At 43.5% G+C, this 26,308-nt stretch overlaps 1 protein-coding gene across 1 annotated transcript in view; it reads right to left on the reverse strand.

Annotated features, from left to right (window-relative positions):
• The window catches only part of LOC126441603 (G-protein coupled receptor Mth2-like), a 214,682-nt gene that overhangs the window by 46,034 nt on the left and 142,340 nt on the right, over positions 1-26,308 (reverse strand). The window contains exon 5 of the mRNA XM_050090682.1: positions 5,822-6,012. Coding sequence (XP_049946639.1) covers positions 5,822-6,012 — 191 coding nt within the window. The remainder of the gene's footprint in view (positions 1-5,821; positions 6,013-26,308) is intronic.

The raw sequence follows: 26,308 nt of genomic DNA on the forward strand, positions 1-26,308 counted from the left end.
AGCAGGTTGGTTTTACTCGAGATCCCAACACGCTATATTATTCCACACTGTTGACTACAAGATCGTATTTTTCAACATAATGTCCGTTCGGTACGACGGCCTTACACCACCTTGTTTTGAGGGCCTATATGTCCGAATGGTATCACTCTACTGGTCGACATCTTAGGCAACGTCTTCCTGCATCAGGAACCTCCCCATCGTCCACTTACTGCTCCTCGTGGAGTGCAAGCTTCGTTGAGCCGAACAGATATAAGTCGAAAGATGCGAGATTCAGGCTGTACAGTGAATGATGAAAAACAGACCAATGAAGTTTTGATAACAGCCTCCTCACTCGACGACTCCACGTGCTTCTGTTCAGCGCCAGGTCTCCGTAGACATTCTGCAAGAGCCTATGAATATCTGCGAGTCTCTGTTTTTCCGTCAAATGAAACTGACAGCTCTATGCTTGGAACATACTTTCGTTACAGACGCCATTTTGAAGGCTACGTATAATGCTGCTACGAATCACAGCTTCATGAAACTATAAGGGCTGAAGTGGAGATATTACACATTGTGCCAAAACTAATTCTCCATTTTTTTTCAACCGAAGTTGGCCAAGAAAATTAATTACTGAATGCCTCTCGCAGGTGGGAAACTTGAGAACAGAGGTCCTATCCTATAAAATCCTAATGTTTTACGAACAACGAGTTCACTTGGCATCAGTCACATGAACTCCAAGTCAGTGGCCGTCCGTCTCCGATCAAGGACATAGAGCTTTCCATTTTCGTTCCTCCCATCTCCGCATTTAACACTGGCAGCGCCGTAACTCTCTTAGGCCTAGAATTTTGTGGAGTCCCTCTCCACCACCTACGCACTTTTTGTATAGTTACTGAAGGACAGAAAATATACAACTATACTACTGGCCATTAAAATTGCTACACCACGAAGATGATGCTACAGACGCGAAATTTAACCGACAGGAAGAATATGCTGTGATGTGCAAATGATTAGGTTTTCAGAGCATTCACATAAGGTTGGCGCCGGCGGCGACACCTACAACGTGCTGACATAAGGAAAGTTTCCAACCGATTTCTCATACACAAACAGCAGTTAACCGGCGTTGCCTGGTGAAACGTTTTTGTGATGCCTCGTGTAAGGAGAAGAAATGCGTACCATCACGTTTCCGACTTTGATAAAGGTCGGATTGTATCATATCGCGATTGCGGTTTATCGTATCGCGACATTGCTGCTCGCGTTGGTCGAGATCCAATGACTGTTAGCAGAATATGGAATCGGTGGGTTCAGGAGGGTAATACGGAACGCCTTGATGGATCCCAATGGCCTCGTATCTCTAGCAGTCGAGATGACAGGCATCTTATCCTCATGGCTGTAACGGATCGTGCAGCCACGTCTCGATCCCTGAGCCAACAGATGGGGACGTTTGGAAGACAACAACCATCTGCACGAACAGTTCGACGACTTTTGAAGCAGCATGGAATATCAGCTCGGAGACAATGGCTGCGGTTACCCTTGACGCTGTATCACAGACATGAGCGCCTGCGATGGTGTACTCAACGACAAACCTGGGTGCACGAATGGCAAAACGCCATTTTTTCGGATGATCCAGGTTCTGTTTACAGCATTATGATGGTCGCATCCGTGTTTGGCGACATCGCGGTGAACGCACATTGGAAGTGTGTATTCGTCATCGCCATACTGGCTTATCACCCGGCGTGATGGTATGGGGTGCCATTGGTTACACGTCTCGCTCACCTCTTGTTCGCATTGACGGCACTTTGAACAGTGGGCGTTACATTTCAGATGTGTTACGTACGACCCGTGGGTCTACCCTTCATTCGATCCCTGCGAAACCCTACATTTCAGCAGGATAATGGACGACCGCATGTTGCAGGTCCTGTACGGGCCTTTATGGATACAGAAAATGTTTGAGTGCTGCCCTGGCCAGCACATTCTCCAGAACTCTCACCAATTGAAAAGTCTGGTCAATGGTGGCCGAGCAACTGGCTCGTCACAATACGCCAGTCATTACTCTTGACGAACTCTGATATCGTGTTGAAGCTGCATGGGCAGCTGTGACTGTACACGCCATCCAAGCTGTGTTTCACTCAATGCCCAGACGAATCAAGGCCGTTATTACGGCCAGAGGTAGTTGTTCTGGGTACTGATTTCTCAGGATCTATGCACCCAAATTGCGTGAAAATGTAATCACATGTCAGTTTTAGTACAATGTATTTGTCCAACGAATACCCGTTTATCATCTGCATTTCTGCTTGGTGTAGCAATTTTAATGGCCAGTAGTGTATTTAACATCAGTGATGGTTCCTTAGGATTCCCTTTCTCTGAAGGTTCCCTTAATAGCCGAGTCCAGTAGAGGCGTCCCTGCCATAGGACACCTCAATTTTCAGCCTTAATCTCACAGCAGATAGGTTTTGACACCTCGCACGCCTGTAGGTGACGTAAGACTGCCCCGTCACAACACTGCTTTCTAGAGATCGAACCCAGTTCGTCTAATGTTGGCATTTCGCATGGACGTGATCAGAGGCCGCTGACTGCTGCCGTTAAGGCCTCTCTCTCCCAGTCGACACTGACACTGCAAAATACTAAAGCATCCACGCCCCATGCCCTCATCGCTGACTCGTGTCATGTTGTAGTAACATATGTCCAAGCCCAATATCCTCCAGGTGAACTGTCAGGTTGTTCCGAGTGAACCCAAATTAAATGAAACTATATGGTTCCAGCAGCGATCTTTTCACGTATCAAATATCTATAACATTCTATATATATATATATTGTGCAGTTTTCACAGAATGGATTGGTAGTCAGGGATTTATATTGTTTGCCAATAAACAGATTGTAATAATACTTAGAAACAATTTTTTGCAAACATACAATTTATCAAAATTAACAATGGCTATTGACATTAACATACTAAAAGTAGGGTGAATTAGAACGTTAGTGGTGTTTGCTGTAGGATTCTAGTGGTAGTCGTTTACAAGATATCTTTTATTGTAAAGTGCCCACACTGACACTTGACAATACCTGTGGTAGCACACACTAAAGAACAACACAAATGCGTATACTACGAGGGTAATTCCAAAAGTAAGGTCTCCTATTTTTTGTAACTATATATAGACCTGTTTATTTCTACAATGGTTTACATCTGTTTACAGCTTGAACATTTAGCCATTTTTTCGACATAATCACCATTTCTGTCGATGCATTTTTGTAGACGCTGTGGCAGTTTTTGTATGCCCATGTGATACCAGCTCGCCGCCATGCTGTTCAGAAAGTTATGAACCTCTTCTTTCACCTCGTCGCGGAGATGTCCGGGAAGGCTGTAATAATACGTCGGTTTCGTTGCATAACAATGGTGTGTCATTGTAGACAGCGTCTTTCAGTTTTCCCCACAGAAAAAGGTGAACAGGCTTCAAGTCCGGGAAATGGGTCCTCTGTCCAATCCAACGATTTGAAGCTATTCGCGAAGACGGACTGTAGTCCTTCATATACTATAGGCTGGACAGCTATCATGTTGGGACCGAACGCCCCTCCTAGTCTGCAGAGGAACGTCTTCTAGCATATATGGAAGGTAGTCTGTTAGAAGGCTGCGATACGTGTGCGCGTCCAGTGTCCCATGGATGAATAACGGGCCTACCAGCTGATGGTTTACTATTCCACATAACATGTTTACAATGCAAGGACGCTGAAATTCCACCTGACGAAGCCAAGGGAATCGCCAACAGACCAACAGTGCGTGTCTATGGAGAATACGTTGGACACGTGCCTGACTCGTACGATTGCGCTGGAGAGCACGTGCGGATTAACTACAACAGCAGCAGCAAGAACATTAATTTCCCGCTCTTCTGTCGTCACTTGTTTCCTTCTGTTACGTTGTGTAGGTGTTACGCTACGTCTTCCATGTAGCTGTTTGAAGAAGTTGATAAGTAACTGCCGAGATGGTTGATGTCTAATGGGGTATCTTGCCGCACACACTGTAAAATAACGAATTGCCTTCTTCCCACACTCTCTATAGACCATGAAAATATCAGCTTTTTCTGCATTGGTGAATCCCATCGCCCGCCCACAAGCACAAGTGTGCTTGTATTGTCACACACTAACTGATTAGCAAGTCGCGATGCACTCAAGCAACACACGAGCACAATTTAAGCAAACATGACAACATTGTGCCTAGTAACAATGCAGGTTGAACGGCATAAACAAATGCCGACGTGGAAACTTTTCAAAATACGATATCTCGTAAGTGATTCGTACTAGAATCCTGCACAAGCACCACTGAAATTATAATTTTCCCTACTTTCAATTTGTTAATGCCAACAGGCACTGTTCCATTTAAAAAAGTGTATGTCTGAACAAAAAAATACACTAAATATTATTAGCTAACAATACGAGTCGCTGACTACTAATCCATTACGTGAAAAGCACATATCAATAGCAGTTTCCACTTTCGCAATATTTGCGGTGCAAGTTTGAGGTGAACCACCATGAGTGTGTAGACTGAAGTGACGAATGGAGATTTGAACCAAAGCCAGGATTTGAACCTGGGTCTCCTGCTCACTACGCAGATTCCCTGTCCACTACGCCACCCTGGCACAGTCACTTTTCACAGCTGCATGGACTACCGTACCACCAGTCCCTCCTCAGTCCAAATATCCATTCACGCCTCATCCCACTTGGTGTACCTCCTAAACTCTAACAGCACTGGAGAGACACTCCAACTGTACTGGAATAGCACCACGCAGTTACGCCAAGGCTCTGTGCCACGGTGAAGTAGTAGTCAGCGCAGGCCTAGTGAGCGGCGGACCCTAGTTCGAATCCCAGCCTTGTTACGAATGTTCATCCATGACTTCAATATACAGGGTGATTCAAAAAGAATACCACAACTTTAGGAATTTAAAACTCTGCAACGACAAAAGGCAGAGCTAAGCACTATCTGTCGGCGAATTAAGGGAGCTATAAAGTTTCATTTAGTTGTACATTTGTTCGCTTGAGGCGCTGTTGACTAGGCGTCAGCGTCAGTTGATGCCAAGATGGCGACCGCTCAACAGAAAGCTTTTGTGTTATTGAGTACGGCAGAAGTCAATCGACGACAGTTGTTGAGCGTGCATTTCGAACGAAGTATGGTGTTAAACCTCCTGATAGGTGGTGTATTAAACGTTGGTATAAACAGTTTACAGAGAATGGGTGTTTGTGCAAAGGGAAAAGTTCTGGACGAGTGATGAAAATGTAGCACGCATCCAGCAAGCATTTGTTCGCAGCCCAGGAAAATCGACTCGCAGAGCTAGCAGAGAGCTGCAAATTCCACAATCAACCACATTGGCACTTATCTGTCAGTAACTACCTGAACGTCAACTACCCGAGGCGATGGATCGGCCGCCAGGCAGCCCGTGACAGAGCACTTCATCACTGGCCTCCAAGAAGCCCTGATCTTACCCCCTGCGATTTTTTCTTATGGGGGTATGTTAAGGATATGGTGTTTCGGCCACCTCTCCCAGCCACCATTGATGATTTGAGACGAGAAATAACAGCAGCTATCCAAACTGTTACGCCTGATATGCTACAGAGAGTGTGGAACGAGTTGATATTGCTCGAGTGTCTGGAGGGGGCCATATTGAACATCTCTGAACTTGTTTTTGAGTGAAAAAAAAACCTTTTAAAATACTCTTTGTAATGATGTATAACAGAAGGTTATATTATGTTTCTTTCATTAAACACACATTTTTAAAGTTGTGGTATTCTTTTTGAATCACCCTGTATATGTCATGAACCCTAATGACTAGTGAGTGAGGGGTGTGGAGTGACTCACTGCTGAACCAGCAGCTGGCGGTTCCGAGGCTGGGCCTGACGAAGGAGGGCGGCACGCTGGGCTGGATGTCCGCCAGCAGCGTCACGACGAGGCAGAGCGCTGGCGCCAGCCACGCGAACACCGAGTAGCCCGCCCAGGCGCGCCACTGCCGCGGCCGCTCCTCGGGGTACGGGAGGCGCCCCGTCACGCTCCTGTCAACACACGACACACAGCTGGCAGGTAGGTGCGCACACGCGGGCTGTAACAGCACAGCTGAGGCGACGGCGAACCAGTGCACAAGTCCCCAGTGGGGTTATCAAATACTAGGGGTGTTCAAAAACTAGTGCAACACATTTTAAGCTGAGTGAATTTCAGCTGAAAAAATGCGGAACTTATTGTGGGACATCGTCGAATACTCCCGCTTCAGCCCCAATAGTTTCATAAGGTTCCGACATGTGCCGGAACTACACATAGCTTTCAAAATAGCGTCTGTGACGGAAATGCCTTCCATCTACATCTACATACATACTCCGCAATCCACCATACGGTGCGTGGCGGAGGGTACCTCGTACCACAACTAGCATCTTCTCTCCCTGTTCCACTCCCAAACAGAACGAGGGAAAAATGACTGCCTATATGCCTCTGTACGAGCCCTAATCTCTCTTATCTTATCTTTGTGGTCTTTCCGCAAAATGTAAGTTGGCGGCAGTAAAATTGTACTGCAGTCAGCCTCAAATGCTGGTTCTCTAAATTTCCTCAGTAGCGATTCACGCAAAGAACGCCTCCTTTCCTCCAGAGACTCCCACCCGAGTTCCTGAAGCATTTCCGTAACACTCGCGTGATGATCAAACCTACCAGTAATAAATCTGGCAGCCCGCCTGTGAATTGCTTCTATGTCCTCCCTCAATCCGACCTGATAGGGATCCCAAACGCCCGAGCAGTACTCAAGAATGGGTCCAAAATTCACCAATGAACTGAAGATAACCATCCTCCTTCCCCACAACTGCCATTACATGCTTGTTCCACTTCATATCGCTCTGCAATGTTACGCCCAAATATTTAATCGACGTGACTGTGTCAAGCGCTACACTACTAATGGAGTATTCAAACATTACGGGATTCTTTGTCCTATTCATCTGCATTAATTTACATTTATCTATATTTAGAGTAAGCTGCCATTCTTCACACCAATCACAAATCCTGTCCAAGTCATCTTGTATCCTCCTACAGTCACTCAACGACGACACCTTTCCGTACCCCACAGCATCATCAGCAAACAGCCGCACATTGCTATCCACCCTATCCACAAGATCATTTATGTAGATAGAAAACAACAGCGGACCTACGACACTTCCCTGGGGCACTCCAGATGATACCCTCGCCTCCGATGAACACTCACCATCGAGGACAACGTACTGGGTTCTATTACTTAAGAAGTCTTCGAGCCACTCACATACTTGGGAACCAATCCCATATGTTCGTACCTTAGTTAGGAGTCTGCAGTGGGGCACCGAGTCAAACGCTTTCCGGAAGTCAAGGAATATGGCATCCCCCTGATACCCTTCATCCATGGTTCACAAGATATCATGTGAAAAGAGGGCGAGTTGCGTTTCGCAGGAGCGATGCTTTCTAAAGCCGTGCTGATGCATGGACAGCAACTTCTATGTCTCAAGGAAATTCATTATATTCGAACTGAGAATATGTTCGAGAATCCTGCAACAAACCGATGTTGAGGATATTGGTCTGTAATTTTGAGGATCCGTCCTTCTACCCTTCTTATATACAGGGGTCACCTGCGCTTTTTTCCAGTCGCTCGGGACTTTACGTTGGGCAAGAGATTCGCGAAGCTGTCATTTATTTCCTTTAGGCGAAAAAAAAAAATGCAGATCATCGCAGATACTCATAGACCCTTGCAGAATGTGTACGGATTCCTGGAAGTGAACAAAAGCACGGTGAGTCGTTGGACGAAGCGTCTGTCGTCATCACACCAAGGTCGCGCAAACCTGTCCGATCTCCCGCGTGCCGGCCGGCCGCACACAGCTATGCGGTTCCCAGGTAACTGAAGAATGTGTTCGTCGCCACAAAAATGCAAACCACATTCTCCTTCTACATGACAACGCAAGGCCTTACCCAAGTCTGCGCACCCGAGAGCAGCTAACAAAACTTCATTGGAATGTTCTTCCTAATCCATTCTACAGCCCGAATCTCTCACCTTCCTACTTCCATCTTTTTGGCCCAATACAGGATGCACTCCGTGTGAAGCAGTACATGGATGATGGGGAAGTTACTGCTGCAGCAAGAAGTCGGCTTCTAAGTCGAGCAGTAGAGTGCAACCATACAGTCATACAGGCCCTCCCAGCAAGGTGGTGCAAGGCCGTCGCATTGAACAGAGATTATGTTGAAAAATAGGGTTTTATAGCCAAAGGAGGGGGAGTAAATTTCTCTTATTTTACTACGATCATCATTTATGACTGCCAGAAGCCGTCAATACGATATTTTCGTAGGAAAGTTTGTCCGCCTCCAGTAGCTGAGTGGTCAGCGCGACAGAATGTCAATCCTAAGGGCCCGGGTTCGATTCTCAGCTGGGTCGGAAATTTTCTCCGCTCAGGGACTGGGTGTTGTGATGTGTTGTCCTAATCATCTTCATTTCATCCCCGACGCGCAAGTCGCCGAAGTGGCGTCAAATCGAAAGATTTGCACCCGGCGAATAGTCTACCCGACGGGAGGCCCTAGTCACACGACATTTACATTTTATAGGAACGTTGAGGATTGAAATTTCGCCAGAAGATCTCATCATAAAGAATAACATCTTTGTTTTAATGTTTGCCATCCCAACTCGCCATGTTCTCCGTCAAACCTGTCTGGTAAGGTTCACATACCGCACAGCAGTACCCTAACAGAGGACAGAGAGCAAGGAGTTTCTTTAATGGACTTATTGCAATTCTAATTGTTCTGCTAACAAAAGGCAGTCTTTGATTCGCCTTTCCCACAACATTTTCTGCGTGTTCGTTCCAATTTACGTTGTTCGTAACTGTAATTCCCAGGTATTTAGTTGAATTGACAACCTTTAAGGGTTAGTGTGATTTATCGTGTACCCGAACTTCTTCGTACTCATTTGGTTGACCTCATATTGCTTATTTACATTACGTTGCCAGTTTGGGGCACCGTACAGATATCGTGCCTAGGTAATTTTGCAATTGATTTGACTTCTAATGAATTTACGAGACGATAAATGACAGCAATATACGCATAAAATCTAAGAGGGCTCCTCAAATTGTCTCCTCAATCGTTTATGTAGATTAGGGTCAGCAGAGGACTTATTCCTGGGGAACGCCAGATATAACTCCTGTTTCACTCCATGACTATCCGTCTGTTAGTACGACGTTTCTGAGAGGTTGCGACGTCACTACCTTGAGTTCAGAACTGAAATTTATTACACTTATCAAACTACACCACCCTGTAAATTTAAAATCTTGTCGTCTAACGAGGCCTTTAAGGCCCGCAGCAAGTTATTCATACGGCAGCTGTCTCACCCAACGAGTGACGTTGTGAACCTCGTGTCATTTTATTAAATTCGAATGATAGTTAAACATGTCTCTCGGCACATGCACTTTATTGAAATGCCCTTTCGACTACGAATTTTAGACCCATTAATTCATATAATAATGCCATCTGACTGCACCAGTAAGGAAACATGACGAAGGATCAACTTACTTTGCACAACGTATTTATAATGGCCATAAGTAAATAGTTAACTGATTTGCGATAAGCTTGTTGAGCTGTGATCAACACGAATTCACATGAGTAATGTATAAACAACTATGCTTTTAACATAGTTGTTTGCAGTGCATAAAGCAACCACACGTATGCCTAAATGACTAACTTCCACCGCCTTCAACAATCGCAGTAGACCACTTATCTACAGTTTTGTAAAAGGATGCAGAGAAAAGGATAGGCGAATTCCTCACCATATTTACTAAACTGCTCTAACAGATCTTGAAGATAATTCAACGAAATTTCTATGTTTCTAATCGGTGTTAATCTATTCCCTCAGGAATGCGCAGCTCTGCCGTAAAGACGAGTATTCGAAAATAATCTTAAGGGGATACGGAATCACCTATCCCCGCAATGTTAATATATGCCTACTATAGGGAACATTTTCTCACAAACTACTGGAGACAGAGAGGTAAAAATTTTACTGTATGTGCATTCATATGTTACAACAATACTGAAACAACAGTTTATTGTCAAAGTATTTTCTTAAAGAGATATTGTACATTTATTTTTAAGTAAATTTTTTCCATCGCTTTTTACTAGACTATCACCCCTAAGTCTTTTGTAAATCAAGTAATTAAAAAATCGTTGTTTCAGTATGTAATAGGGACCTATGTCACTACGTCATAAAAATTTCAGACTTCTAGGTTGACCAGTACCTGAGATAATGTTCCTAGATGAAGTAAAAAGTAAACTTACGGGAAACGGAGAAAGAAGATTAAAACATTCCTGATCCGTAGCTAATACCCCCTTCACAGTCTTCATAATCATCTTCAAGTCTTCTTTTGGCACCCCTCTGCACCTGTCTTGCTTTTTTCACTAATGTCTTGATTATATTATCAGCATGCCTTAGTCTGTGCTGATCTAAAAAGAACATAGCACGTACCGTACGGGAACCAACACACATACCCAACTTTTGAAGGACCTGGCATTTAGTTATATTTCCAAGATTGAAGGTTGCCACAGCATCATACACACCAAAATGTAGTGTATTAATTCCGACAAACACTGTTTTTGGGAGACGATGCCATATCACACTATTCAAGCACTCTTTGGGGTTCTGCGTTTTTCCGTGAAGACATTTCATCAGAAGACTTCTGTCAGCCAGATCTCTGAGAATGGGCTTTATTTCTGCCATTATGGCTGATGGTAGACTGTGGTGGTGAATGTATTTCTCTCCTGTTGTTAGTCCCCTATTGTATTTACACCAGCTGTTTTCACCTTTGGGGCACAAACCATGTTGTGGATGCTCATCCGTGGATGCGGTGTGGAAATATAAAGCCCATATAGCTCTCCTCATTTCTTCAAGATTGCCTGTATTTTGCCTGATTGCAAGGCCATAGCAGTTCTGAATGTGGTCTATTATGGATTCAGTCAATCTTCCTCTGCCATCCAAGGTTTTCCCATCATCTAGTTTTTTCCCTTTCATAACTGATTTTAACCTTCTCAGCCTGGCACCCATTCTCTTCTGCACATGTCCTATACATTCAAGTTTGCTTATATTTACACTGTTCCCATATGGTTTGCTTTCCAAAACTTCTTTGAATGCTTTAGAGTCACCATCTCCCAGATATTTGACATAGCGAACATTATACCACTGTGAAGAGCGATGAAAAATTTTCTTCACCCCAGCAACCTCCATGCCACCACTACTACCATAATAATTAGCAATACAGTCATCACTGTGTTCATTTTTCAGCCTGCCTGTGCACCTACAGTATTTAGACATTATTGCAACATCAATAACCTTGCCAGTATCAACACTAGTTGCTGTTACAACACCATTGTTGGAGGTGTGGCCCCTTTTCTGCCACATGCCATCAAACGCCACAGTGAGGTCACGACTGCCGTCATTTTCTTCCACTGCTTCTTCCACAGCAACCTGCATTGACTTCTGTGCTACATCTTCAACTGCAGATCCTAGTACATAATTGTAAGCTTCAAACTTTGAAGGTGCACTTGGAAGATTTAGAACACCACATAGCATATCACCAGCTGCTTTGCCCTTACCAATTGCTCGCAATCCATAAACTAACCTAATATTTACACTATAAAGTTCAGTTTTCTTGTATCCATTATTTACAGTTACTGAAACCGAACTTGGAAACTTACAGCTGTATTTACAAACACTGCATATTAAATTAAACTGGGCAGCCAGGCCAACATGGGGTTCTACTTTCAGAGAAACGTTTCCATGACATTTTTTGCAGCACAAACTGTTTTCAAGAGCTTCACACAATATATTCGTATCAATGAGTTCAAAAACTTCATTCCCTCTATCAAGTAAATTATATTTCTCTTCCAAATCTCTTAGTTTTTTATGAGAAGCACTGTTTTCATTTGGTGTAAGTTCGTTCGGCAAATCAGTAATAAGTGGATTCACATTTTCCAACAGTGATGATGATGAACTGCTTTGCTTTGCTAATGAATCATTATTTCTTTTCTTTTGCCAGTTCACACGCTTTTTAAATACTTTTGCTTTAGCTCTAGGCATTTTCACTGCGAAAAATGAAGCACTAAATACTAAATAACTCAACAACAACTACTTTCTTATATCACACTGTTTACAAAACAGTCCCGCCACAAAGTCAAAGAGTAACTTGAGGAAACCAGAGAGAAACATTTTCGGGCAACTAGTGTATAAATAGTCACTGGAAACCGGGATATTTGAATTCATGTCACTTTAAAGGTACTGCCAAAAAGTTCATGGTCAGCCACGAGAGACGTGTATAACTAAACCGCAATACCCGATCTCACAAATATATAAAAATAAAATAGTTATAATTGTAGTAGAGCTATGTATGATACGTCATTTTAAAGAGGAAACATGGCAGAATATAATACGCCAATAAAAAAAAATTCGATTTTTTAACCCAAAATCCGATTCCGTATCCCCTTAAGGGATTACAAGTGATTCTGTAGACTGAATAGAAAGATATGTAATTGCCTTTAAGGTATCACATCGTTAAACCCAAATGATTATACAACTTACATGCATGTAGCACGTGGTACAAACACCTATTATACATAAAATATTCGCACGAACGAAAGTCTATACACTTGAAGAGACACTGAAAAAAAAATAATAATAATAAGCGCCCTAATATTCGGAGGGGTCAATGAAAACCCTATTCTGTACCTTGCTTCGAAAATGTTTGTGTGGGTGCGTTTTTTTGGCTTAAAGACATGGCGCGAGTGCTCTAGCCAATCACAGCGCTTGTGAATGGGGAGACTGGATGAAGAGGACACGAGGTAGTTCTGAGAGTGCGGCAGTTCTGGAGGGTACGGCACAGGAGGGAGAGGGCTGGACGCGAAGGCGCGGGAAAGGCTTGAGGAGTGTGGAACGGTTTGCGCGTGGTCGCGGCAGATAGAAATACTTCGGAGTGCCGACTTGTGCACGTGTGAGAATTCCGTGGCTTCTACAGTGAAGAAGTAGTGTGCGTTTAGAAGTGAATATCTCGCGAGCTATGTTGTCGTTCATAACTAATTACGTGCAGTACGAATCTATTGTTTCCCTGTAATTCAACTTAAATTTTATTTAATTGCTGGACCATCAACACCAACAAGTGTCTTCGAGAAATATACCGCATTTTCAAAAGTACTTCTACTATCGTACTCATTATTTAAAGTCGTTAAGATAGTACCTGCAGATTTTATTTAATCGCACTCTTTCATTTACACTACTGTCCATTAAAATTGCTACACCACGAAGATGACGTACTACAGACGCGAAATTTAACCGACAGGAGGAAGATGCTGTGATATGCAAATGATTAGCTTTTCAGAGAATTCACACAAGGTTGGCGCCGGTGGCGACACATACAACGTGCTGACATGAGCAAAGTTTCCAACCGATTTCTCATACACAAACAGCAGTTGACCGGCGTCGCCTGGTGAAACGTTGTTGTGATTCCTCGTGTAAGGAGGAGAAATACGTACCATCACGTTTCCGACTTTGATAAAGATCGGATTGTATCCTATCGCGATTGCGGTTTATCGTATTGCGACATTGCTGCTGGCGTTGGTCGAGATCCAACGACTGTTAGCAGAATATGGAATCGATGGGTTCAGGAGGGTAATATGGAACACCGTGCTGGATCCCAACGGCCTCGTATCACTCTAGCAGTCGAGATGACAGGCATCTCATCCGCATGGCTGTAACGGATCGTGCAGACACGTCTCGATCCCTGAGCCAACAGACGAGGACATTTGCAAGACAACAACCATCTGCACGAACAGTTCGACGACGTTTGCAGCAGCATGGACTATCAGCTCAGAGACCATGTCTGCTGTTACCCTTGACGCTGCATCACAGACAGGATCGCCTGCGATGGTGTACTCAACGACGAACCTGGGTGCAGGAATGGCAAAACGTCATTTTTTCGGACGAATCCAGATTCTGTTTACAGCACCATGATGGTCGCATCCGTTTTTGGCGACATCGCGGTGAAGGCACATTGGAAGCGTGTATTCGTCATCGCCAAACTGGCGTATCACCCGCGTGATGGTATGGGGTGCCATTGGTTTACACGTCTCGGTCACCTCTTGTTCTCATTGACGGCACTTTGAACAGTGGACGTTACATTTCAGATGTGTTACGACTCGTGGCTCTACCCTTCATTCGATAACTGCGAAACCCTACATTTCAGCAGGATAATGCACGAGCGCATGTTGCAGGTCCTGTACGGGCCTTTCTGGATACAGAAAATGTTCGACTGCTGCCCTGGCCAGCACATTCTCCAGATCTCTCACCAATTGAAAACGTCTGGTCAATGGTGGCCGAGCAACTGGCTCGTCACAATGCGCCAGTCACTGCTCTTGATGAACTGTGGTATCGTGTTGAAGCTGCACGGGCAGCTGTACCTGTACACGCCATCCAAGCTCTGTTTGACTGAATGCTCAGACGTATCAAGGCCGTTATTACGGCCAGAGGTGGTTGTTCTGGGTACTGATTTCTCAGGATCTATGCTCCCAAATTGAGTGGAAATGTGATCACATGTCAGTTCTAGTATAATATATTTGTCCAATGAATACCTGTTTATCATGTGCATTTCTTCAAAAATGGCTCTGAGCACTATGGGACTCAACTGCTGTGGTCATAAGTCCCCAAGAACTTAGAACTACTTAAACCTAACTAACCTAAGGACAGCACACAACACCCAGCCATCACGAGGCAGAGAAAATCCCTGACCCCGCCGGGAATCGAACCCGGGAACCCGGGCGTGGGAAGCGAGAACGCTACCGCACGACCACGAGATGCGGGCGTGCATTTCTTCTTGGTGTAGCAATGTTAATGGCCAGTAGTGTATAAATTTATATGTTACATTCATAATCCGCAATTGCCGAGTGATAGAAGCCTTCAACCATTAGATTCATGTGTGTATTCTTATCATATACTGTAGACTCAGCAGTATTTGACTTGTTACGCGGGAACTACGTATCCCAGCCCCTAGACAACGAAACCAGCCAACTTTTAATATTTCATCACTGAGTCAGAGGGTGCATAGTTGAGGGCCACCTCACATCCTTTCATCATTCAATTCGAAAGCCCGCAAGTTCTGCATTTGGATAATATACGGGCAAATTCGCTCAAGCAATTGTGAAAATGTTATAAATTTTGTCATTATACAAGCTTATCGATTACTGGGCCAGAGTCGACGGACGCCAAGTGAAGCGGCTGAGGCGCTGGATTCGTGTAGGGCGCACTGCTAATCTGCGTCCAGCCAGTCTGATTGGAGTCTCACGACGTCGCTCGGTAACACTTCACAACAATACCAGAGTAGTTACTTTAACAGTTCAAGGCCGCTTCCTTCATCTATCTTTCCAGTACTCTGTCCGACATCGACGTCGACGACATCTTAAACTCGAGTACTTTCCTTTTCCTTTCTTCTCTTATTACGAGGGACTGAGTTGATCATACTTTCCAAATCTGCGAACTTCCGTATTGTTTGAGTGTACCACAAATATCACTCATGAGGTCATTTCAACACATATTCTATACGCGTGATTAATGTACAACACCTATCACCATCAGGCCTGAACTATTAAGTCTCTGCAGCATTATTTTCACGAACAGTCTGATTTAGCTTCACTTTAACGACTTGCAAATATTTTAGTCAACTCATGCTCTACTACCGACTAGTTCCGTATTGGTTTTTTGGTGGACTGGTCTGGCAGTCAACTGGGTGCAGTACCGTGTCACAGAGCCAATATACTGTGTTACGATAAGGCCACTGGGAGAGCTATTATTTACACTTCCTAAGTTATCTCAGATGTGGCCTTTAATATTAAGCTTCAAATGTTACCGCAATGATGGTTAAAAGGAGTGTTTATGGACTGTCGCCGTACAATGAGCGATAACAACACACCGAAGGAAAAAAATTGCGACACGATGGAGTTGTGCGACATAAACGAAAGTTGGTAGGCGTATTTCTGCACCCCAAAGATGATGTCCATTTAAATTTCGCACCAGTCGCGAACGAATGGTGCTGGTAGCGCCACTATGAAGATGAAAATCAGATTTGCTTTAAATACACATTGCAACGGTCGTGAACGTTAATTACCTTTGAGATTGGACGCGATGACTTTGTAACGCCGGAAATGCATATCCTCCTATTTCCATCTATTGTACTATTATTTTTTTTCCTTGTTTTGTTACCTCAAGATATGACATTTCTGTCTCTTTATATATTGTAATTGTTTTACTGTTTGTATATATATATATTTATGCACTCATGTCGATGTATAATTGGTTTGTTTCGTAAATATTATTTGTATTTTTACGCTGGGTCTTGCCTAGGGAAAACTGCTATCGAACGATTACATCGATAGGTCGTGTGAAGACTCAAAGTGTGTAGGATCTTTGGTAGTGTTAACTCTGCCGCGTGAAGCGCGGGCAGAACAGTGAGAGTCTGGCGGGAGTAGCGAGTGGAGCAGGTGTTGTGTGACGCTCCCGCGAGTTGCCGCGCTTTCGGGGTTTGGCAGCATGTAATTGCGCTCGACTCGCGATGATAGTTTCTGACATGGTGTCGCGGACGGGAAGCATTAGCTGGCGCACATCAAGAGCCCGTTTCGCCTGGTGACCGTGTCGAGAAGAAGGCGCGCCAACATCCAGCTTCTGCAACAGCGACGGCCGACAATGAGTGACTGTCGCCACCTCCTCGATCGACGGCTTCAAACCTTCAATCAACCAACAAGGAAGACTAAAAGCACGTAAAGTTTCAGAACTGTATGGCAGACCTCAGCTTTTCAAATTGTTCCATTTGCCTCGCAAAATTACAGCAACTTAGCATGAACCTTTGTTGCTCATTGTCCCAATTGCATTGCCAAGCAGGGTCCCTTCCTTTTCCGAAATGAACCCGAGTGTCGTTGAAATTCAAACGCCAGCATTAAAATAATATAATTAGATTTCACTGCTTTAATTTCAAAGTTCAGTAGCTGGCTACAATATTTAGGTTACACGAGCACAAATTTAGAGTGCGAGTTTTGTTAGCATATTTTAGCTTACCTGTGACTGCAGCTCTGCTTGGTACGTACTAAATTTTACTATTGTCAATAGTTCAGAATCATTTAATTCAAGTTCAAAGTTAAATCTCTTGTTTCTAAATTGCGTAGAGTCAAGTTGCTTTTGAAATGATTGTTGAGGTAGTCCAAGACTAACCGTATTTTACTGGATTTCGATGTGCTTCAGAAAGAAAGCTCACTATTAACTTCAGTCACTAAATTAACTTTCGATTTTCCGGTTTTATTAATTCTTTTGCTAAATTAAGTCAGAGTGTAGCGAAATTTATTACTTCTGACAAACTTTCAGTTTTCACACTACACGTGTCAACCTTCAGTTGCCACGCTTCTAGTGTTAATTATATGTGTAATAACCTTTCTTTTTCAGTTACTATAGTAATTGTCCTTAGGACTGGCGACCGTGATTTCCCCCAAATCTCAAATATCTAATTACCGCTAGTTAATTGTTAACGTAACGGCCGCACATTTACTTTCTTTATTATCTTTACCCCTTTTCAAAATTAATTTCCACCAGTTTCATTTGCATTTTTCCTTTCATTTAGATGTAACCCTTTCCTCCCTCTTTACCGACAGATTAACTTCGGTGACGATTGCTTTTCCCAAATTTCCATTAGGTACACGCGGTTTAATTTTTCACTGTCATTAAGGTCGATAAGTGAGGGGGAGGTTACACGTGGCGACCTGGTGACAGGACAATCTTCAAATTTGAGGTTGTTCTGGACACGAATTTTGCATTGTGCAAATCTCGTAACAAAGTACTGGTTACGAAATGGTCGATACGTCAGCGAGAATATTCGTGTGAGGAATCCTAATTAGAGTTGAGATTTGGCAGTTATATTGAAAATTATTAAAATGAGTGAAGGCAACAATTGCCAAAATTTGGTAGACTTGGATACGGAACAATCGGTCGAACAGTGGGAAACGCGCACCGCGGTACCCATTGTTCAGGGGCAGGCGGCTAGCATGAAAGACGCGACCGGCGAAACGCAACAAAGAGCAGAAATGGAATTCCAAACTTTAGAAAATGTTTCGGAATCAGAAGTGAAAATCAAATCTGAATCCCTCGATGACGAATACGGGGGGGCAATTAAAGAGGAAGCCGCTACGGAAGTAAAACCGGTAGTTTCCGGGAATTTAACTGATTTATTGAACGTTTTGATTAACGAAATCAAGAGTCAATCGGTCAAGCAAGAAGCTCAGTCTGAAAAATTTGAACGGATGCTAGACAATCAGAACAAAGCTATTAACGTTGTTAACAACAATGTTGGAGTTGTTAACACAAAAGTTGATAAAATCAAAGAAGATATTGTTGTAATTAATACCGAAATCGGTAATCTTAAACAGGAAATGATAGGCGTTCAGACGGAAATTGCGAGCATAAATACTCGTTTTAATTCTGAAATTAGCAGAATCGAGAAAAGTGTAGGAGAAGCAGTTGCTCCGATCATCGAGAATAAGGTGACGGAACAAATTCAATTAGTGAAAAAAGAGGATCAAAAGAAGGTGGAAACTTTAAAGGCTTTAGTATCCGAAGTAGATACCAAAGTGACGAAGCAGGCTAATACCTGCGAAGAGAAAAAGAGGGAAGTGGAAACGCTTGCGACAACCACTTGCCAAGTGATTACGAGGGTGTCGGAATTAGAAAGGAAACTTGACGAAAAACAGAGCTATGTGCCAATCTGTGCACATAGTTCGGAGTTGTTGACGAAAGAGGAGCGGTTCGACCCCTTGAAAAAAGGCGGTATACACCCGACGGATTTCATTAAAAATTGTGAAAGAGTTTTACCCAGATCATGGACTGATGAGAGAAAAATTAATGCGATTATTGATGTGTTGGCTGGTGGTGCCAAGCGTTGGGGCTTAAACCTCAACATTACGAACCTGACTTTTGACGAATTTAAAAATTTGTTTCTGGCTGAATACTGGTCAGAGCAAAAACAGCAAAGTGTCTGGCGCGAATTTGTCGTATCGAGGCCTTTCGATGCGAATTCGCGCGGTTCGATGAAGGAGTTTTGTGAGGGCTGGATCCGCAAGTTGGAATATTTGCGTGACCGCCGCTCGGAATCCGAAATAGTCTGGGAACTCTACAAGAAGCTTCCAGATGATACAAAACGATACGTAGGAAGCAATTACAGGACAATCAATGATTTCCTGGAAAGAGTGGAGGACGAGGACAATTGGCGCAATAATCGCGACAGTGGCAGAGGCCGTGGTAACAACAATGGGTACCACAGCAACCACAACAACGATAACCACGGGAATAATGCATACCGCATCCATGGCAGCAATAACAATAATGGTTCGGACCGTAATAACAATCGGTACAATGCAAATAATAACAGGAATGACGGAAACCAGTATCATACTAACGTGATACGGGCTTCACAGAATAGTAATAACGCCAGAGGGTGTGATCAGCCGCCTCAGCAGCATCCGGGGACTGTATCTGCTGGGACGAGACAGGGAAACCATTAGCCGCGCCGGTGAGGGGCCGACCGGGCGTGGAGAAATTTTGGCGGCCCAATAACAGTAGAAAACTCAGGTGTCGTCGTTATGAAAATTCCGTATGGAATAATCAACGGCGGGAGAGTGTGCCAGTGTTAAGAGAAAGGAGTGCGCCCACAAGTAGTAGATCAGCTGTATACACGGCAGTAGAAGGTACATTCACTGTCTGTGAGAACAATTTAAGTAGTGTTCCGGAAATCGATTATAAGGTGCCAGCTGTAATACCCACAGCGGAACTGGAGATTGAGTTTAAGAATGATTCGCAATTGTTGAGAGAAGATCAGATGTCGGATAAAACGTCTGTCATCGAGCGAGGGGATGCAGAGAGGGATGAGGTCTGGTTAAGGCAGTTCGGTCGCTTATACGACGAACTAAGAGATTATAGGGGCCTGTATGGGAGAAGTGTTTATGGGGAGCGCGTGCAGGATTTTCCGCGTCTCTTCCCGCAGGAAGATAGTGTTTGTGAAATGATAGAAAGTTCTGGCCCTAACCGGCAGACTTTACTAGAAATAGTTGATGTTAATGGGGAGCACGAGCAAGATTCGTCGTGTTTCGTCCCGCAGGAGTTGAATGTTGAAGTAGTAACGGAAAGTTCTGGCCCTAACCGGCAGACTTTACCGAAAGTTGTAATGGTAGAAGTAGCCGACCCATCCGACGCGAACATCCAGTTTAAACATTGCGAGAGTATTAAGGAGAAAGATTACGAAAATTTTAGTGATAGCCGGACACGATTGGTAGAAAACCACGTAGATTACAGTGTGTATGAGGTTAGAGCTGACGTTATACGGTCAGACGATAGCAGTGTGGGTTGCGCAGATCCAGAGGAAGTAATTGCAGATACTACTGGGCACATGTCTCCAGGTAGAGTGGCAGATGAGATCAATCTGACCAAAGAGGAATCAAAGAAGGTGACAATTAATGAATTGATAGCAAAGCAACACTCACTAGTTGACGAGTTACAGGAAAAGGTTTCGGTATTGGAGGCGACGCTACAGACTAAGCCTCAGGACAGACGTGTTGAAATTAAAACTGTATGTGAACAGAGGCTGAAAAAGCCGCCAGATAAACTGGATTTAGGATCAAAGCCGGATGGTTTTTTCTGGAATGACCTGGATATAGACGAGGATTTACTGTGGGAAAATAAAGAAACAGTCGAGGACAAGTGTAGACAGATAGTAGTGTCTGTTAATATGCACGACCTACAACTAAACGTGTTGATTGACACCGGTGCAGAATTGAGTGCTGTATCTGGGAAAATATTTGAGTTACTGAAAGACAGACCTGGCATCGTAGTTATGCCAGTAACAGGAGTGAAAATTATCGGTGCTACTGGGAAGGCCAGTAAACCGGTCACAAAACAGATTTTTGTCAACTTCGAGATATGTGGGGCACGATTTGAACAAGAGTTTGTCGTCGTGCCAGACTTAACTACGGAAGTAATTATCGGGTTAGATTGGCTGTTAAAGTACCGTGCAGTGATTAACTGCGAAAGCAAAACGTTGACATGTACGTCCCAAGATAAAACAATAGTAGTTAGTTTTGACGAGGCAGGAGACGGTGTGCATAGGCAATACCAGCCTATACACATTGTTAACTGGCCGAATGGTATTGACGTAGGTATGAATTTGAACTACTGTAATGTGAGGAATCTCGGCATTGACAATAGTGTAGAAAGTGAATTGGAAAGTATTGTAGACGGTGTGTCAAACGTAACACACGAGCAAAGACGAGGCCTGTATGAAGTAATAATGAGGAATAAGAGTGTGTTTTCAGACAAACCGGGTCTTGTGGAAGGATATAAATGCAAGTTGCATGTAATTCCGCACGAACCATTCTTCGTGAGACCGTATGCTATACCGCTGTCCAAAAAGGAAGCAGTGCAACGGGAGATAGATAAGATGATCGAATGGGGAGTGATTGAAAGAAGTACAAGTCCATACAATAACGGTTTGGTCATTGTAGCAAAACGGGATGGTAGTGTGCGTATTGTGATTGACGCACGCACGTTGAATAGGGTCGTTCAACGTGAAACAGACAGACCAGAGAGTATGGAGGAGATTTTGCAACGTTTTCATGACGTTAAGTTCATGACTAGCCTCGATCTGACAGCTAGTTACTGGCAAATAGAACTCGAAGAAGAATCTAGGCCATACACCGCCTTCTTGTTTGCGGGCAGGTGTTATCAGTATAGAGTACTGCCGTTTGGACTTAATATATCTGTGTCCGTATTCATCAGGGCCCTAGATAAAGTGCTAGGACCGGCTTTGAGTTCAAGATTAACTGTATATGTTGACGACTTATTGTTGGCCAATGCCACTTGGCATGACCATTGTGACCTGTTAGATGAAGTTTTTAGAGCATTGCGCCGTGGCGGAATGACTCTAAAGCTAAAGAAATGCGAATTTGTGAAGCAGGAACTGAAATTTTTAGGGCATGTAATTACCACTGCTGGTATTACGAAAGACCCAGAGAAACTAGAGGCAATAAAGAATTGTCCTCCACCCAAGTCTAGGAAACAGTTAAAAAGTTTTCTAGGGCTCACAGGATTTTACCGTAAATTTGTAAAGGGACAAGTGTTTAATGATGAAAATTTGAATAACCTCTTACGCAAAAATGTTCCGTTTGTGTGGACTGACGGGTGTCAGACCGCTTTCGAGAGATTAAAAGACGAGTTGTTAAGATCTAACATACTATTTCATCCTGATTTATCGCTACCCTTCCATCTGGGAACGGATTCGTCGAATTACGGGGTGGGGGTAGAACTGTTCCAAGAAGTTGGTAAAGGAGAGGATAAGGAACACCGGACGATAGCGTTCGCGAGTCGAACTTTATCAAAAAGTGAGCGAAACTACACGATTTCTGAGAAAGAGTGTCTCGCTATCGTGTGGGGATTCAAGAAGTTCAAGGGTTACCTATGGGACCGTAAGGTGATTATTCATACGGACCATAAGGCGCTCACTTATCTGAAGGATTGTAAACTACTTCACGAAAGACTGACTAGGTGGTCGCTGTATTTACAGCAATTTAACTATGACATCTGTTACGTAAAAGGGACCGACAATTGCGTAGCGGATGCGCTGTCGCGGTTGCCCGAGTCTAATCAAGGTCTATTGAAAGATGAGGCAGATGGAGTGGTCAAATTGTACTATTTTAAAGAAGTTGAGGGACGTAAATTAATAATGAACATCTGTAAGAATCTACGTCGTCATCAAAACGAGGATGGTTGTTTAAATATGGTGAAAACCCGATATGATGAAAAGAGTCCAGAAGGAGAGAAATTAAGGAAGTATTACAAGATATACGATCATATCTTGTACATACGTAAGGGTGAAGATAGTAATATTTGGCGGGTATGCTGGCCCACCAAATACGTCACGGAAATAATAGACTACTACCATTTGGCGTATGGTCACTGTGGACCAAAGAAATGTACGGAAAAGCTGAGTGAAGTAGTGCATTTCAACAACATGTTAAAACGAGTTACTGACAGAGTGAAAACTTGCGATTTATGTCAGAAGGTGAAGGTTACCAACTGTACGAGTCGTGGTCCTATGCAAAGTATAAGGCCTAACGACACCTTTGAGTTACTGTGCGTGGACTTGTACGGACCTTTGCCCAAGTCATCAGGAAACTTTGCTTACATTTTAGTAGTGCTAGAAGCTTTTTCCAAGTTCATCAAACTATACCCGATTAGGAAAGCTACAGCCAAAGCAGTCTATAGCAAGCTTGTGAACGATTATTTTGTTCTTATTGGTAAGCCCAAGGCGATTCTATCAGACAATGGGGCACAATTTACTTCTAAGTTGTGGAATGAAGGCTTGGAAAGTAATGGGGTCGAGGTGATCCATATTTCAGCTTATTGTCCGGCTGGGAATCCCGCTGAGAGGTATATGCGCGAGCTAGGCCGACTGTGCCGTACCTATTGCCATCACAACCATAGGGCATGGGGCAAATATGTAGCAGTATTTGAGAGAATTATGAACACCTTGAGACATGAATCGACGGGATTTTCTCCAGAGGAAATCCTGTTGGATGACAGAAGTAAAAGTTTAGTGGAAGAGATAATCAAATTCCCTCCACGGATTGACATTAGTATTGGTGTGAAAAAAGATCGTTTGCGAGAAGTAATGAAGCTTAAAGCCGATGCTCGCATACGTCGTCATGACGCTAAAGCGCGTTTTGCTAAGTTTGCGATCGGAGACTTAGTACTTGTAAAAGCTCATGAGAAATCGAGCGAGATAGACAATGAAATCTCTAAATTTAAGTTTGTTTATAATGGACCATATAAAGTCATTGGTATACCTCACACAAATGCTTATTGCTTAGAGTATCCAAGCTCTGGAAAGCTATTAGGTACACGAAATATAGTAGATTTGAAATTGTACCAACCTAGGATCGATTAATACCACACAATGGGTAATTTGTACAATATGTAAATATAGAGTGTAAGATTTAAGGTTTGCTAGATTGCCATGCTTTTGACTGACCAAGAGGACATTAAAGAAGTTGTAATTAATAAGTAATTAATTTTGACTAAATGATTTAAGAGAGAGTGATTATTTATCAATTGAAAAATCCAAGCTGCTAATTTAAGTTTTCAGCTGAGTCACAGTAGATTAAGCAATGTAAATATGATTTTGTAACTAGCTGTAAGATTTCCTGAATATGTGTTTTACTAGTCATTGCCGATGTACTTAGACGCTGTTTTAAGTTTCAGGCTAGTACATGCGTGTGATGATGGACAGTGTTGAGTTATCCACTGTGATAGTATTAAGGGACTCCTTGAGATTACTCGGGAGTGAGTTTTTCCTAAAGAATTCAGTGAAACGGACGTTCTGGAAACGCCGTCATAAGGGCGAGTGAGATCAAGCGTGCCGCACACGCGGGCGCAACAATACTGTCGAGGCGAGCCGCTGTTGGCTCTTGTGCCGCTGTCGGCATCCTTTGTACTCGCGAGTACGGAATGTGGAGTTGCTTTTCTTCCCGGACAGCTGATGTGAAAGGATTCTGCTGTCAATATTTATGTTTTACTTTATCTGCTGTATATTATTTTCTTGTTTAGCGTTAATTGGACATGACGAGAATATTAATTATGAAAAGGTTACATAAATATGTGTATTCTATGTAATTAATTATTAGTTTGCGTATTTTGATATACCTGTTTTTTATGACCATGTACTCTGATCAATTTTGCAAATAGTATTCCATTTCTTATAGTGTTACGAATTTTAATGATTTTGGAATAGCTAAACCGTTTTCTATGTTTTCTATGAATTTTGATATGTTGTCAACCTGTTTTATTTTGTGCAAGATGACAGAGTGGAATAAGATTAGGAGTTTCTCCACTCAATTATTATGGTCTAAAAATTGATTTATGCTTAATTAGACAAATGCTAAATTTTGTTGATGTTTTGAGCATATGCATTTCCGCTGTTTCTTTTTTGGGACATTTTCTGAGTCTGTTTACGTTACACGAACATCCTCAGACAATGTGGGGCAACTTGATGTTCGTCAAGCATCCCTTTAAGACGACAAAGACGTCATTATCAACATCTCACTCAGTTAGAACGAGGTCGTGCGTTGGGGAGACGAGAATCTAGATATTTCTTCTGCAAACTGCAGGAGGACTTGACAGGAATGTAGATACTGTACGTGATTGCTTACACTGGTGGTCACGAGGATGTACGGTCGCAAGAAGTCTGTGCGGTCCAGACGGCCACATGTTATAGCCGAGAGGGAAGGCCATCGTGTTCGGCATATGGCTCCGGCGCATCATACTGCATCTGCAGCAGCAATCTGATCAGCAGTTGGCACCATAATGACACAACGAACTGTTACAGATTGGTTCTTCAAGGACAGCTCCGAGACGGACGCCCTGTGGTGTACATTCCACTGACCCCAAACCACTGCCATTTGCGATTTCAATGGTGTCAAGCGAGAGCTCATTGGACGGCAGGTGGTGGTAAGCTCCTATGGGACCGAACTGCTGAGGTCATCGGTCCCTAGGCTTACGTACTACTTAATCTAACTTAAAATAACTTACGCTAAGGACAGCGCACACACCCGTGCCCGAGGGAGGACTCGAACCTCCGACGGGGGAGCCGCATTAACCGTGGCAAGGCGCCTGAGACCACGCGGCTACTCCGCGCGGCATTGGAGGGCAGGGTGGAGGTCTGTAGTGTTTTCTGATGAAAGCTAGTGCTGACTTAGCGTCAGTGACGGGTCTGCAACCAACTTGTCTGCGTGCTAGACACACTAAACCTACACCTGGATTTATGGTATGGGGGTACGATTTTGTATCGTAACAGAAGTAACTTTGTTGTTATCCCACGCATCCTGAATGCAAATTTGTACGTCAGCCTGCTGATTCGACTTGCTGTGCTGCCATTCATGGAGAGCATTCAACGGTGTGTTTTCCAACACGATGATTCTCGTCCACATACCGCTGTTGTAACACAATGTTGACATGTTGCCTCGGCCTGGTCGATCACCAAATTTGTCTCCAATGGAGCACATATGGGACATCATAGGAAGACAACTTCAGAGTTATCCACAAACAGCATTAATCGTCCCAGTATCGACAGACCAAGTGCAATAGGCATGGTACGCGAGCCCATTAACTGACATCCAGCACCAAGTTTGCATGACTGAAGTCAACATTCTGGCGGTTACACCGGTTATCAATGTACCAGAATTTCATATTTGTAA

This window comes from Schistocerca serialis, chromosome 1 (assembly GCF_023864345.2).
Source record: "Schistocerca serialis cubense isolate TAMUIC-IGC-003099 chromosome 1, iqSchSeri2.2, whole genome shotgun sequence".
In the NCBI taxonomy this organism is placed as follows: Eukaryota; Metazoa; Arthropoda; class Insecta; order Orthoptera; family Acrididae; genus Schistocerca; species Schistocerca serialis.